The 17108-nt window shown below is 39.3% G+C and overlaps 1 protein-coding gene across 8 annotated transcripts in view; it reads left to right on the forward strand.

Moving 5' to 3' along the window:
- Positions 1–17108, forward strand: part of nrxn2a (neurexin 2a) — a 115859-nt gene that overhangs the window by 16550 nt on the left and 82201 nt on the right. For 4 of the 8 annotated variants that reach the window (XM_044223024.1, XM_044223026.1, XM_044223028.1 and 1 more), the window contains exons 2-5: positions 7012–8157; positions 9157–9177; positions 14839–14868; positions 15111–15122. In XM_044223024.1, the coding sequence (XP_044078959.1) occupies positions 7455–8157; positions 9157–9177; positions 14839–14868; positions 15111–15122 (766 nt within the window). In that variant the 5' untranslated portion in view covers positions 7012–7454. The remainder of the gene's footprint in view (positions 1–7011; positions 8158–9156; positions 9178–14838; positions 14869–15110; positions 15123–17108) is intronic. The other 4 variants (XM_044223025.1, XM_044223029.1, XM_044223031.1 and 1 more) reach the window with 2 other exon arrangements.

Consider the following 17108-nt stretch of genomic DNA (forward strand, 5'->3'; position numbering starts at 1 on the left):
AACTAAAAATTGTTAAAGCATTAAAAAATAAAATGTAATTAAAAAAATACATTAAAAAAAACAGTTGAGTTTGGAGACAAGGCAGCAGCCCTTATGTATTATGTCTTTAATCTCTAATCAAACCAGGCCAAATGAGATTCAGTTTTTAAATTGGTTGATTAAAAGTTCATATCATTATTGTAGTCACTGTTTCCGTCTATGATTAACAGCAATAATTTTACAGCTCTTTTCATGTTTGACATGAAATGCTTTACGATGATTTGACAGACTGTTCCATTTGTCTGTGATGTCTCACTCAGAAGATTCTTCCATTCTGTAAATCATACAAAGGGCTGTGAACTTGAGAAGGGTAGAACAGACACAGAGTTATATGACAGCAAGTATTAATCCAATATTATAAGCACGTGAAGATAAGAGACTACAGACTGTTGAAAGTTTACTGATTGGCCGTGTTTGTCATGTTCATGTTTGTCCAACTAAAAGCAAAAACAGTCCAACAGAATAGTCTGACAGTTAAACCTGCATTAAGCAGTATTTTTTTATATTGCGGTAACATGGAATCAAATGACTGTGAATGGTATGCTTGTACTGCCAAACCCAATAGAAATCATTCCCATCTACTGCAGCTCTGCTCTCAGACAAACATTTTACTTAGACCTAAACTTCAAAGTAAAAAAGTCAACCAATTTAGCTCAAAGTTAGTAAGATAAATTGTACACTGAAACATTACTTGTTTTGTTTGTTTGTTTGTTTGCTTGCTTTCAAAAATAATTGTTCATCACTCTGGTTTTGGGAAAACAAAAGTAAGTTCACAGGGCATCATGGAAAATTCAGGTGGAGTTTCATTCATAACAAGAACAGAGCTGTAACATTGACTTTTAGGGGAGGTGCTTTGACACAGTCAATGCTCACATAAATGCACTGCCCAAATGCTGATACTTCATTAGAAATGTGTACCTCACCTTGGCAACTAACAACCCAAAAACATGTCCTGTTTTGGTTTGACCATCACTCAGACTATGAGCATTAAGGTTGTGGAGGTAAAAGATTACAGAGGTGGGGTGAGAAGTTGTTACTTGCAGCACAACCTTTACTCAATGCACAGACCCGTGACAGACCCATGCCTCTAGTTGATTGGGCGTGCATATTGAACTCGCTTTTCCTTACATTCGCTCCTATAGGCCTATTGGAATTGCTTTCATACTCTTGCAGGCTCCATTTAGAGAATGACGGGGTATTCAACCTCCACTGATCCTTTAACAGGAAAATTGATGGGTGAAAAGAATAGAGCTAAACAGCTGGGGAACAGTAACCATGTGGTACATTGGGTACAAATGTTGCATTCTTCTACAATGTAAGCCTGGAACCTGTTTGGGTAAACTGTAGATAAGAAGGATGATGCAGTTAATTGAAGCATTAAACAGAAACCAATGCATGCAACAGAGGCAAGCTCCGAGACAAGAAGACCTTGTGCTCTATCTCCTACACAGACTCAAACAGCATACTGTAAAAGGCCTCTGCAACAAGCAATTAAAGATCTCATATACGATTAAATCCAACAAACCTAGGCATCTTAAACAGTGTTAAAACATAAAATACATTCAGTTACTACCAGCAAGGAGGTACACAAGAGTGAGCTAAAGTTGCCTGAGCAACAGCCCATTCGCCCTCTTTGGCTGAGCTGCCTTAGTTAGACTAAATTAAATCGCCATATTATCCAAACTTTTATTACTTTTTGATAGGGATGCCTCCACAGGGCAGCCCTATGCCCCCTGTCATGTGACATTGTAGCATCCAAACTTGGTATTGTTGCTGTTGTGTGAGGGCTCCGGTGAGTCTTTTCATGTTGTGGACATGATTAAAGACGAATGGCATAACCAAAGGGATGCCCTGTGAATAAAAATCTCCACATATGCTTCCAAACAATGCGCAGCGTGTTACGTTTGCATCACGTTGCACAATATTGCCTTATATTATGCTATCACATGAACCAATCTTAGCTAGTAGCTAGGTAGCTGGCTAACATATAGGTAGTCTAACCTAGCGAGAGAAAGAGCTGAGGGAGGCATTTAAGGGGAGCGCAACTTTACAGAGTAGGATTCAGTCAGACTACCAGCAGGGGAAGCATTATGATGATGATCAAGAAACCATTTCCTACATTATTAATTTAATGTGATGTAGGCCTATATTCTGCATTTTTTAAAGTTGGAAGTAGGCCAATAAACAAAAAACTAATATTTCAACCAATGATATGTGTATGGTATTGTTAATGAGTTTCATCTTTAACATGTTAAAGAGAGTGCTTTTCTGTAGGGGTCTAACCCCAAAAGCTCTAGTTTAGAGAGCATTGGAGATCCTGGTGATCAAGTAAAATACTTCTAATAGCTCTAGTAAAATATGGGGTGGCAAGGCCAGAAAATATGTTCATGAAATCCTATAAGACATTTTGTAAATATGTTCATGAAATCCTATAAGACATTTTGTAAATGTTCTGTATTCTACATATTTTTACATACAAAAATAGACAGAGCATACTCCAGTCTAATTCATTGGAACATTGGAATAAATGTCTGTATGTGTTTTAATCAGTAAGAGCGGGATAAAGATATGCTGTGGACAATGGTATTCTTTACAAGGGGGTTTTCAGGTTAGAGCAATAAACCCTCAAAAGCAGTTGCGTGAGTTTGTCATTTTGTTCACAGTCCACCTCCTGTTTTGCTCTTTCACCTGTTTATCCACTTGGTTCTACGTAGTAATTCTTTAAGACCACCACTGTGTTCACTGAAACGTTACACAGTACGATCCCTGTTGTTCGGTGTCAGCCATGAAATCAAGCAAAAACTGTTCCCTCCCTTTCCCTGCAGCGTTGAGTCTATGTGATATCTGCTGGACCTCCAGCCCCTCTGCCAGCCTCTTTGTCCTTCCCCAGGGTAACAGGTTGACTCTTATAGTAGTAGCAACTCATTCATGCTGAATCTCCTCAGCAGTGTAATGCTGGTCCTGAACAGATTGATCCTGAAGATGTTCCGTTTAAGAGAATATATTGATTGAGCGGAGAAAGTTGGATGTTTGAAATGGTATTAGGTGGAGAGCCCTTCCCTCTCAATTTTTCAGCCCTATGACTGTGAGGGCTATGCTTCCCTTTTGGCACAGCACTTACAAGGAGCTATTGTTCCTTGTAGCTGTAGAAGAGCCTGTAGACATTGCGTCCCACTCGCCTCTAGTGTCTTCTCAATCATCTTCATCAATTCCTGTCCCCAGCTGTATAGTAATAATGTCCATAAACATTTAAAAAATATTTAAATTTACATTAACAGAGAAACATAACTCTGTAGCACACATGCTAAGTAAAGTGGTGTGCACACGTTGTATTATTTGTCCATCTACACTTTGGTCGTATCACATGTGCGTCAATACAACCTTGCATATCTTATAGATTAACATATCAGATCGGATCAACTTCTGCCTGTTTTGTCATTAAATTCGTGCCCCTGAAGCACAGTTACCTAGCATCTACAGTAGCACTAGCATTTTGTAACATGCCCAGTGACCAGTGTAGATTTTACTGTATGTCTAACCATCCTTTCTATTGCATTGTTTGTACTGATCAGGATACTGCACATAAAACGGTGCTGTGATCATATATGGATGGTATATTACCATAGTGCATTTCATTTTACAATACAAATAATGTATCACAGTTCTTGTATATGATATAAAGATCATCATTCATATACTACAACCTCGAATAGTATAAAGAATATACAATGACACTGTACTGTACTGTCCTTTTGCATTGGTACTGGTAATTGTATCAAGGGTGTACAGTGTCCTGACCATGATGGGTAATTGGCCTGTTGTTTTAAATGAAGAAATAGCATGTCACCCAGTGAGAAAAGCCATTAAATGTAGAAAAGGCAATGTTACAACCAGCTTAACTGTAAACACCTTACTCACAAGTTGATACTTGCTTATTGTGTGATCAATATTGGGTCCTGTGTGGACACGGGAGCAGCTGACCCTGAGTCCACACATACCGCGGGCCCCAATTTGAGCTCTCTACCATATACTTGATTGGATTGTTATTCCTAGTACTATACCAGTGCTATCAGTTCAGTAGGCTAAACAATCCTGTCAAAGCCAGAAAACATCAAAAAGGTTGTAGACAATGCAACTTTTTCCCTTTCCCTTCTACAGTGGTGAATGTTTGGTGGGTTTTGTAAAGTTACTTTAATAGAATTTTTTTAAATGTAATTTTGAGCAACAAAAGCAAACAAAATGTTACTGTGATATAGATTTCCTTTAGAAAATCAGGATGTTAGTATGGGTTGAAAATAAACATTTCCTTCCAATTTCCCAAGACAAGGCCTACTTGTTTTAGTGCAGAGAAACAACATTGCCAGACTAGCATCACAAAGCCCCACTGGGAAAAACTGTAGGGCTTCTCTACTGTAGGAGTGGGTGATGGGGGATTTCAAAGATAAAAACCAAACAGATACAGAAGAATAAAGGATACTGAACAAACAAAACACTAGAGTCTTCAGTGGAGATGTTCAGTCAGTGTGCCCCTCGGTCATCTACGCTTTTTCTTTTTCTGTTAATTAGACCTTATTTATGTCAGCTTTTAAACAACTCCTTTTCTTAACTATATGAATGTTGCAGGTGTCAGGTTATGCACTGTTTAGATATGTCGCTCGTACTAAATTTGCCCAGCTATAGGTTTGCTGACTCTGCTATGCAGTTCAAGTGTCTTAATGTATACATAGAATATTTCACAGTTTATAATGGCCCCTATTATTTCATATTTTAATGCAAGCTCATTACGACATAAAATAGGAAATAAACTTGTCCTTAAGCTTTCTTAGCAATTCCAGTGAAATCGTCTATAAATACGGTTGGCCACACTGTGCACTTGTTATATGCTATATATTAAAATATTCTTTGCAGAGGATATGTTATTTTTTATCATATTATATGTCTCACAATGATGTCTTGGAGCACAAGTAGCTCTTAATGAGTGAGACAGTTATCATGTGGCGAGGCCATGAAGCTGAAAGCACAACATGCCTCCTTGTCTTTTTATATACAAAAATACTTATGTGTTGTTTTTCTAAATCAAAACAAGCTGAAGTCGACCACGTATATACAGCTGCAACCGCTGCTGAGAAGCATTTCACACACCATACCTGACCCTGGCAAATTGCAATTCATCCTGTGAGGAGGGTGTCAGTTTTTATGACCTTGCACGATATAGCTATTCCCATGATAAACCCGTCTATCACAAGGGGTTTCTCCCAGCCTGGAGCTTTTTGGTACTTTGGGGAGAAACTTTGATTTATTTGCTGTGATGCGCTCTTTCTTGCAACATCTACCTTTAGCGAATAAACCCAAATGTGACAGTCACTCATCAGTAGGAGACCAAATAGAGGATGTAATTCCCTGCAGACTCACACATATTATATTTCTCTCTGTGGCAGAGACGAAATTGGGCCAAACTTGCATGAGGTGCCTCTGCTCCTAGTTGAGAAATGCCTATAAATGAGAAAGAACTCAGTTTAACATAACATGAAGATTTTTTATTGCTTTCAGACAAATTTTCTCTTTTTGTGGTTTATTGCAAACCATAGAGCTTTAACTTGAGAAATTATTTACAGTAGTTTGTATTTGTTGTAGACTGATTGATGATTCTGAGTGGATCAATACCTTGTATGATAACTTCTCTGTATTCCTTTCTCTTTCTGAGGAGACAGGGTGACATTGGTACATTTTGTGAATGTTAAGCGCAGAAATCTCAACATTCATTGTACAAGTCAAACATATTTTGATCAGATGTGTGATGTACAGTATGGCATGCAGTATATAGGCATTCTTGAGATCTACAGCGTTGTTCCAATCTTTTGTGCAAATTGGTTGTGTAGATTATAGCTGCTGATTTAGTTTTTTATGACTTATAATTGGATCACACAACAATATTGCTCTTTTATGTGTTTTTAATAGGTTTTGGACAGCAATAGAGTTCTTTGGCACAGAGGCATAAGCTACTGTATATCAAGCTGTGACTACACAGACAGTACTTGTCTCTAGAATAAATTCATTATTGGCTTTGTTATCTGTAGGGAAATTGTTGTTAATAATGAAAAGATCAATAAACGCCACAGTTATCTTTTAAATACAAATGTTCTCTTTTAGAATATGTGTAGTTTTCCCGGACAGTTGTCTACAGGATGACTGGACACCAGCTGTAGTTTTTAGCCTTTGTAAATGGTAATAATTAGCCAGGGCAGGTTCCCATTCAGAGATTGGTGCATAACTTTGCTTGTGTCCTCAGGCCTGGGAGACGCACCCTCTTTTGTTAACACAACATATTGAATTTTTTGTTTGTTTGTTTGTTTCTAACACAGACCTCTTCCTTTTCATCACACCCAGCCTCTGGCCAGCATGTGCTGTTAAGCTGTAATGTCTTAGCTTGAGCCCAGGAGCGCAGAGGGCTTAAGGAGCTCAACATCACTGAAGTTAGTGAGGCCATGGATTGTACCAAAACATCTGTGGGGGTGCTTATGAAACTTTTTTCCACCAGCTTTTGGAAATAAGCATAGGTCTCAACAAACTAGTGAGATCCTCTGTTTCCCTTCCTACCTGAATGCTAAGACATGAGGTGGGACACCAGGATTGAGATGCTGCTTGGCCCTAATATCTTGATGAGGGCCTGTTGCTGGAACTCTAGGCTTTATGATAACCAGCAGTCAACAACAAGTTGTTGGAAATGACCTATAAAAATGTGAACCACTGCTGAATTCTTAATTCTGCATAACAATTAAACCTCTCTATCACTCTCATCTCCATATTTCCCCCTCTGCCATAATGACGAATTTGTAAGATTAATAATTTGTAAAAATTTGTAATTCATTTGCCATGTTATTCATAATGACTGTAGATTATTTATCTCTTTTTGTACAATCAATTGTTAGTAATTTCCAGCTATTCATTACATGTTCTTCTTTTATGTCTTAGGATGTTGGTAGGCTGAGAAGAATGGAGGCTGTACCTAAGCTGCGTGCCTAGCTAACCCATGGGGAACTGACAGGAACAGTGCTGGATGGAGGCCAAGACACTGGATGGCGAAGACGAGGAAACACACAGTATTGTGGATCACTTGTGTTGTTTGTTCTCTTTCTCAGCCGATCCAAAGTAGATGCAAAGTATTCTGCAATGTGCCTCATTTGTTCACTCTGTCACGTGTCCCTCATGGAGAGATGGCAAAAAGAATAAAAAGGATAGGCAGTCAAGGCTAAAGAAACTATTTTACTCCATGTGGGAGTTGCAGTCTTATTTCTGCAAATTTTAGGGTGATAACAAAAGTGAAGACACTAGATAACATTTCCTCCTCGCAGCTCTGTTGGATTCATTTGAATTAGAGACCCCAGGGGATCCAGTAGTTGTAGATAGTAACCATCATGGGCAGGTGTATAGGCAGGGCTTCCTGGTTACTGTTGTTAGCTGGGTTGGTGCTAACAGGAATAGCTTTGGAATATGAGGGGGTTCCTGGTCAGTGGACACGCTATGGCCAGTGGGATGCCAAAGCAACAGGTGAGCTCAGCTTTATTCTGAAAACCAACATCAGCAAAGCCCTGGTGCTCTATCTGGACGATGGAGGGAACTGCGACTTCCTGGAGCTTCTAATTGCAGATGGGAGGCTCCAGATGCGCTTCACCATCCACTGTGCTGAACCGGCCTCCTTGCACACAGAGACGCGTATCAACGACCAGCGCTGGCACAGAATCCTTCTCTCGCGCGATTACAGAGAGACGCGGTTGGTGGTGGACAACGAGGAGAAAGTGGCCGAGGTGAAGTCCAAGAGAAAAGAGATGGTAGTGGCCAGTGACCTCTACGTAGGCGGAATCTCACCTGATGTGCGTCTCTCTGCCCTGACGTCCAGCACTGTTAAATATGAGCCGCCATTCCAGGGCCTTATAGCCAATTTGAAAGTGGGGGAGGCACTACCAGTGCTGTTGGATGGTCAAGCTGTTCATAGTGATTTGGAGTACATATGTGCCACACACTCTCCGTGCAGCAACAAAGGCCTGTGCTCGGTCGGCCAAGGAGAGGTCCTCTGTGACTGTATCAACTCCAGCTACAGGGGGAGGTACTGCCATGAAGGTGAGGAAAATAGCATCCTTCTATTTGTAGCTAAATGTATTTTTTGCTGTATGATTTTTGGACAGACAGACTTTATTTTAGTATTTAATTGTGTTGCTTTCTATGAATATTAAGGGCTTTTTGAGACTTGTGACTACAGGATAATGCTAAATACTAAAATGTAGTGAAACAATAGCATAAGTAGGGAAGAGTCACTAAGTCAGAGCAGAGCCATATCATGCAAAATAACTCAGTAATGTGATTTATACAGTAATATCTTTTCTTCTCAAGTCACAGAGGATAACAGCATCCTAATATGACAGATGTTTGCATGTTTTCAACACAGGGACATTTAATAGGCCACCAAATGGATGTTATTTTCTTGTTCTGTCAGGACAGAACTTGGCATTTTAAAATGAGCTTTGAAACTCCATGTTACTTACAGAAAAGAAAATAAGTGATTAATTAAAGCTGTTTTCCACTTTACCAAAAGACCTCAGGTTTCCCTCGTATAATAATACACGTTTGGCTTGGACACTCTGCAACCTTCTTCGACAAGGGGTCATGGGACACCTGACTACCTTTCTGGCTAAAAAGACAAAAGGGGGCCTGTCAGGGGTTCCTTCATGTAAACAGTGGACTCACAACCTGCAAGACAAAAGTTATTTTCATTGCATGCATTGTAACAGATTATTGCTGACCTGTACACCATAAAATTAACCACTTTAATGAGAATCTGAAATAGTTTTTCCGTCTGGTTCATTTGATCGCTAAAGCTAGCAACACTCACCAACAAACTGTTGAAAGACACTGGACTGTGACTCTATCTGTTATATGTCACAGATAAACTATTTATGTAATACAATGCCACCATTATTGTCAGTAATGTTAATGCTGCAACTAAACTAACATAACAAATCTGTGTTGTTTTGGTTGTAGATAGTGGACTGGTAGTGGTTTAATACTTAATATCCTGTAGGTCAATATTAAATATGTCTGTTTTTCTTAATTCTCCTGCAGCTGTCCAGAAAGAAGTGGAAGGTAAGACAATGCATTATATAATGAGCATAATGATGAGCGTAATTAGTTTTTTGAGATGCTCTTATTTGCATAGGCTATTACCACAGCATCAGCGTGTGAGAGTGTGTTCGCTTGTTATCAGGTTGTTATTGTCTGTTTGGACTGCAGTTCTGACATCCAACAAATTAAGCTGAAAGGAGATATACTATCACTGGTCACGAGGTCACTAAGGAAAAAGTGCTTAATATGCTGAATGCTTATTGTATATATAATCAGTGTGCTCAAGGTGACTGGAGAGGTCTGCAGAGTACGTGGGTGTCGCACATTATGGGGAGCATTCTTATACTGCATCACAGGGAAAATGACTGTACTTTGTTTTATTATTCATAACGTCTGTATTTTTCCTCTCTCTTCAGTGCGTTTTTTCCTCATGTTTAACGTTAAGCTTTACTAAGTCATTGTATGCCATTATGCTCAAAGGTCAATATGTGGATTAAACTCAAACATGATGGCATAAATCCTTTGGCATAACATGAGTGATTACTGAGAACTTGACATTCATCAAATTGTAATATTATTTGCACAATGATGTTTTTTCATAGGTGCATTTAAAATTATTTTCTTAAGAGGAACAAATGTCCTTTGGCAGTAAAAGAAAAAGAGACTCTCGTCATTGGCAACGTTTTAACTGACCACAATTAAGCAGGATCGGTTTCTAATGAGGTGCACATACTGAACGTGAAATGAAGATTGAAAGTGAGGAGGGAGATTTGTTTAGTTGGCATCAGAGCGAGACGTCCATCTCCCCAGTAAGGATTGCTGGTTCTGGTGAAAAGGAAGCCAACAGGCTCAGGAGACCAGCACAAGGTGCACCGAACCACTGCACATTATAAATCACTGTTACTGACTCAAGATGCACCAACCCATGCACACCTGCTTTCACAAATTCTGCATCTGACACTTACATTTGGTGTATGACAGCAAAATAGACTGAAGATTGCAAAATGTTATTGTCTTCATATAAAGTGGCTGTGCAGAGTACAAGTAGAAAGACATGAGTGTAGAATGGCTTTTATGACAACACACTGAAAACATATTCAATAACATTGGTAGACGTAATATTAGATGTAATATTTCCTTAAAGATGATACATGTTTTGGAATAGATTTTCATTTTTGTGGTTAAAACAGCACATAAGTCAGACTTAGTGACTGTGGTATATGGTTGTACGCTCCAGTAATAGTTAATAGGTTTCATCTCAGCAATATTTCCAAAAACAAGCATTAATCATTCTTAATAAGAGCAAAGATGGCATGGCTCTGCTCACAGCAAAAAGGCAGGCATTATTAAATGACATGCTGCAAAGAGAGCACATCAGAATGTTTATTGGATTAAAGCTTGACACGGAGACAATCCCCAATGCAGAATGCATGAAAACAACAATGACAACAGCAAAATCACACTCACCAGATGCCTTTTTTTCTATCCTTCAAACAACTCCATGTGCTATACGGCAGCAAGTGTTTGTTGTGCTGCATTGATCGAAATAGACGAATCTACTGTATGTGTTAGCTAAATCGCCTCCTCCCCAGAGATGGCAAAGATGGTAACCCATATGCTATATTTGGTTTTGGCTGTGGGTTTTAAGTGGTGCAGGAATTATCTTTATTTGTCTGAGGAACTGCTTTAAGGCAGTGAAAACCTTTTTCACAGCAGGTGAGTTGTTCATCTACAGTATGCAGCACGTGGGCTCCCGTCAATCTGTGCGGACAAAGGCCATGGTGGGGCATGCTCTAATGCCAAAAGGGTGCAGCATCCTCTGATGTGTTGTGAGCAAAAAAAAAAAAAGAGACTGGTCTGTGAACAAGAGATAAGGACAGCCACCTCACAAGGCAGACACAGAACAGAGAGAAACCTCTCAAACGTATAGAAAAACATTACACAGCACACACAAGTGTAAATACATTGTCATCGTTTTGTTTTCCTTCAGATTTTCATGTGTAAGCACATGGTATTGACACACTACATACTACAGGGTTGACAAAGCAAGCATAGAAATCTTCTAAAGAAAGGACACAGCTGGTCCTGGTGGGCTTGCATCTTTCAGCAGCAGTGACCTTGGTCTAATCCCTCATTACAACAGGCCCCATAATACTGTACTTTTCATGGAAAAACAAATTTAGGCAAATCCTAATCCTCATGCAATGGCTCATTCTTCTTAGATGTTCACTAATTAATGTCACAATAATGACTGAGAGGTCCTTCAACATCTGCATTTGTCTTTTCACTATATTTGTTCAATTAAAGTTTCTTAGATAGCAGTGTCTTGTTAGAAGTATTTCCAAAAGTTCATACTGTCATAAGCAATTACAGAAAAACAGTTTAGTAGCCCCACTGACATAAATTCTCTTCCTCATTTTATTTTCAGAAAATGTCATACCCTCAAATCATGCTAGTTTCTTTCAGAAACAATTCTAGAAATGTGTAAGAGGTATACATAACGATGAAATCATTGAAAAGAAAAAGAAGGCAGAAGAAGGCTTAGAGGTTTTAAGGTCATCATCATATCACAAGGAAACACATGCCTGTTAATATATCAACACAGTGTTTGCTTCCTTTCTGAAGCAGTGTTTGTTCACAATAAAAACATTTTTCAAGTATGGCAAAAGTAATTTATTTTGTGCTGGGATGGCAGCACCCTTAAGAATATCATGGTACTCAGTGTATCTGTCATAATTTCCTCGTGATAACTTTTACTGGGTAAATCCACACTGATTCACATAGGACTCTATGGGTTCAAACCTCCATCATTCAGGTTTCAAACCAGCGCTATCATCATTAATTGGGGTGTGCCAGTAGTGCAACACGGTTGAAGGTCTGAAAACACAAAGAGTCGATTCAGTATGGATTTACTCAAGGTCAGCAGATGTAGATGAGTAAAGGCGCATGTAAACAAAGCAAATAACATTACTAATCAACGATTGTGGTTCACAATCCCTTATGGAGTGTCGTGATGAAATTATCATTAACATCGCATTAACAAAGGTAAATCAGCCAATTTAGAGATTCTAAGCAGCCCTGACTAGAATAGTGGGCTTTTGACAGAGTGTTTGTTTACTGAATACTGAAATATTGTTAAATAACAAGGCCAAGTCAAAAGGATCCTAAAAGCAACATGCTAACATTTGAATAAAATGAGCTTCCATCACCTGGTTATACATTTTTATTTGCCCTGAAACTCGTCTTATACTGTTAAGGTCGTCTCTTATTTAAAAATAGATTACTGGTAGGAAGTGCAGTTTATTTTCATACAGGCTTTCCCCTCTAATAGGACTCTACAGGTTCTAGCCAGTTATCTCTGCAGTTCCACACACTGAGATTTGGATGTAAGTAGCCAAGTAGGATGAGCATATTCAGTGGGTGTCTGCCCCTATACAAGGGCAGCAACAACACCACTCCTCATCCACTTTTCTTCAACTCCTCGAATGTCAACTACATAGTCAAAGATTACTTTGCTGGCTGAGGCACTTGTTAAGTGCTGCCTGCCCTGGCTTGTTTTGGTCACCAGCATCAGTCTCCATTAGTCAGGGATGTGTTAGTGAGGCATGCTGGTCAGTTTTCCTCACCCCAGTGCTTGAAAAAAAAATCAGAAGTGTGTGGAGTCATCATAGCGGTGAATTCTTTGGGTCAAAGCTCCTTTCTCCAGCTCCACAGAAATCACCAGGGTTAGACTGGGCATTCCCCACTTGATGGAGCAATGGCCTCTGGCTTTGTGACTGCTTCTTCTTATTAGTTGGATAATAGAAAACCTATCCCTCCACCTCCCCAAATGGACAAAAAACGATTTTACCAGCTATTCCTCCTGTCTCAGTTGGTGGTTGCTTACAGCCTTGCGCTGCTGGGTGTGTCTTTGACACTGTTAATGATAAACAAGCCTCCCTTTTAGCCTCTTGTTGCCACTGCCATGTCATAGTTCTGCTGAGTGATGTGCTTTCTCTTTTATAGCAGAAGGGCAGATGATACAGACACCAGAAGAAGATGAAGGGGAGGTAACGTTAGTGGTTAATGGTAGTGTTTATGCCTTGTGTATACATATGTTGGCTTGTCATGTGGAATGTATAGCCACAGTGTGGGTGCACACAGCAGCTCTTTGTCTGCTATGTAGACAGAGTTGTGGTTGAATCCTGTCTAAGCAGAGGCTCAGTCACTGGCTTTGCAGTGACACACTGTATTAAAAGCCTACGTGTTGGCAGGAAAGGACCTTCCCAGGGGTAATCGTGTCCATTCCACAGCAAGAGTTGCAGCATCAACAGCCACGTTCAGTGGGACGTGCGGAGGAGATTTGTGCCAACCTGCTCCTTCGTAAGGTTTTACCTAATGACTGAACTGGGACTTGAACTGTAGGCAAATGACTTGCTATATGAGTCTTAGAGTGCCGATGCACTGATGAGAGCTGTTTGTGTTGGCTAGCACAGTGGGGCTCATGTGCTCAGCAGAAGTGTTTGCATTGTGTCATCCCCATCTCCTTTTCGGCAAGAGGAGCAGTTGAGGTATGCCATGTAATTTCTAGCTGACCTATTGAGATATTTGTCTCTGTTTCTCTGTGTCTGTGCTTAGCACAGGACATAGGAGTGAGAGACTTAGGCTGGTGGTGTAGACAGAACGAAATGAAATTTGGCTTTGATCGCCGCTGTGCGTGCAGGCCGACCAGCTGGACTTTTATACACCATCACCTGCAACTGCTCAGCAAAATCATGTGATTGATAGGTTGCAGTGTATTATCAGTTTGCTCCTATAGTCCTGTATGTGTTGGCCAATGCAGTTAGCCCCAGTGTTCAGCACAGCAACCATTGTATTGGGCTAACCCCTCCACCTTCAACTTGACAGAATATGGAGATGGGATGTGGCATTTTCTTCTTTGCTGGCCTGCTTCATGATAGTTTATAGTCAGTGAGGCTTTAACGCAGTGCAGCAACGGGTCGCAGCTCCATTCTGCTTTTGTATTCAGAATTAAAAGGTTAGGTGTGGCAGATCTTTAGTGGCTGACATATTACATAATGGTTATGTCATTATGTCAGTGTTCAACTCCCAAAACTTAGTGAGTTCCATTAGATGGTAAATCCTGGAAATGGAGTGATAGAAAGATTTAGTGGATAAGGAATGGTGTCACTTCTGCCCTTTTATAAAATGCTGTCATATAGAAGGTTCAATAGGCTCATCTGGATTGGCTGACCACTTACATGAAAATATCAGTGCGTAGAGATGAGTGGCTGAGGGATGTTAGAGATCATCGAACTAGTGTTACCATGTGTTACCTTTCACATTAGGTGTTTGCAATATAAACTTATGGATATCTGATATATCTCGAACGCTGTCTGCATCAAGTAAACATACAGTATGTGTTCCATTTAGAAAAAAGCATCTGTGTGAGCAACTACCTGTAAGGGTTGCACCAATCAAGATGTTTTTTTTCTTTCCTTGCCTTCCCTTTCCTCCCTTGAGATGTTTGTCTGTTTTTAGTTTGATTTCCCCTTTATATTTTAGTTTCAACTTTGACATCCGTACCTACCCCAGGATGTCTGTCACAAACTGCAGTCCAACATTGTGACAATGCTTTTGTTCTCCCAAACCTCTTTATGAACTTCCTGTTTTCGTATCCTTTTTTCTGTTCTTTCCCTCAAGGTCTGGCGCACCTGATGTTAAACCGCCAAGGTATGGGGTCTATTGGTTTGCTTTCTCCTTCCCAGCCACCTGATCACAGCATTCCCCTTTCCCCTGAAATCATTTTAGTTAACTGTGCTGCACTAATATTTCCTCTCCTCTTTTTTCATATACTTGCCTATTCGTTTTTGCTTCCTGTCATGTTATGCTCACTACTCACTCAATTTTTGTCCGTCAAACCCTTGTCCTGACCACTGACTGAGCTACTGGAACATCACCTTTGACCTCTGCAGTTTTTCGCCAAGGTAATGCATCTATGCTCATAGCTCTCTCAAGTTAGTCTCTCTTCGGTTTGGTTTCTTGGTGTTTTCAAAGGAAATACACAGGTGTCAGGAATAATGAATAAAGGGATCTCAGACCAAAGATGTCTCTCAGGTCCGCACAGAAAGCAGTTTATTGACTTTTCCTGTTAAAATAATCAGAAATATACACAAACAAACTGTATTAGAGGGATTTCTTTTGCATTTTTTGCATTCTCGAGGTTGTTGCATACAAACTTTTGATTTTCAGAAAGTTACAAGATGATACTGATTTCTCAAATGTGTGATCATTGGGTTGTTTATAATCACTGATCAGTGGGTTGCAAATAACATTCCCTTCAAATGATTTCTACATTGCAGTGGTGCCTAATGTGTTGAATATTCATATATTATGATTATGTTCCTTCGGCACATATTCAAGGAAATGGATTTTAAACTACTGATGGACGAGATATTTTACATAGGAGGTTTTTGCATGTAAACAATTAAGCGTTAGGGAGAAACACTACTGCGATGGCCTGTTCTTATTCAGAAAAAAACAGGAATGCACACAAGGCTAGGATATATTTTGCACAATCTCTAAACTGATTTGAACTCAAGTACTGAATAACATCTGAATTATAGTAAAGTACAGTACTGTGATGTACAACCCTGGATGTAAAACATTCATCCAATGCAGTATTAGGTAAAACATTCAGACAATGCAGAAAAAAGGGCATTTTGACTGAATAGTATGGGTGGCACTTGAAGTCTGCTGTGTTTATGCTTTGTGTTCTCTGTCACGTGTTGTGAGATTCAGATAAAAGTCACCATCCTGTCTCCATGGCAATCAGTGTTGTCTCTAAGCATAGAGACATGGCTTTGATGACCCACTCTGACAGTATAATACACCACACCTCATTTCCTCATCAGCAAAATGTTACATAGACTATTAACTAGAGATAAAATATTTTCTTGGTTGAATTTTGACAAAATGAACACGGTTTTCTAAAAACGTGACTGATCTGATCTTAAAAGCATATTCGTTTGGTTATCATTACAGGTCCTGTATTAGTGACTTTTTTTTAAAGGTTCATAGAAACTACATTCATTCATTAGCAGATTCTGTTTTTATTTTCAACCTAATCAGTGCTGAAAAGTATCTATATGTAATTAATTATAAGATGTCATTATATGCAGATGTAAACTGAAATATCTTTATATTTCATCTTTGAATTATGTTATTCCTGCTCCTATGGAGCACAAATTGGTGAAGATGAAAAAAGAGTGTGTGGCAGAACCCGGGCGTTCTCATATACATTTTCTGTTGTAGAACTGATAACACTAATATTAAGGTCAATTACAGTAGATGAAAAGACTTAAGCGAATACTTCACAGTATGATTTTTCACACACTACAAATGGTGCAGCTTGAGGCCGTACATGACTGTGACATTATAGATTAAGGTCTGGATTCTTTGATTACTCGCTTAAGGACAAACTTGTTCATGTACAGAAGTAGCAATCAGTCTTTACAAGGCCATTGATGGGTATGCTGACAGAACAATGCAGTTGGCTATACTGCATGCAGCTACTGCCTCAACAATGATTAACACTGTTTGCTGTATTAGAATAACTGCTATATCAAATATTTACTAAGTCATACAGTAAGTGTGTCCTAAAGGCCAACCACAATGTGATCGGTCATGAAATGAGGCCTAAATGTAATTGCTCCATTTCATGCATCAATAAGAAGGAGAAGTTGGTAATTAATTGTGGAATGAAGATTTACAGAAATAAGCTTTCAAGCAATACTCAATTAGTAACAATGTACCATACATCTGACTTCATGGGATATACATACAAAGTTTTATTCAGCCATTTAATGTTATGGCAACATAACTTTTTAAATTTGACAATGTTCTACCTTTAGCCTGAGGTGATGCTCAAGAGAGCAGTCTGATTTGATCTGTATTTATTTGGCCACAAATAA

Source organism: Siniperca chuatsi, linkage group LG14 (genome assembly GCF_020085105.1).
Source record: "Siniperca chuatsi isolate FFG_IHB_CAS linkage group LG14, ASM2008510v1, whole genome shotgun sequence".
In the NCBI taxonomy this organism is placed as follows: domain Eukaryota; kingdom Metazoa; phylum Chordata; class Actinopteri; order Centrarchiformes; family Sinipercidae; genus Siniperca; species Siniperca chuatsi.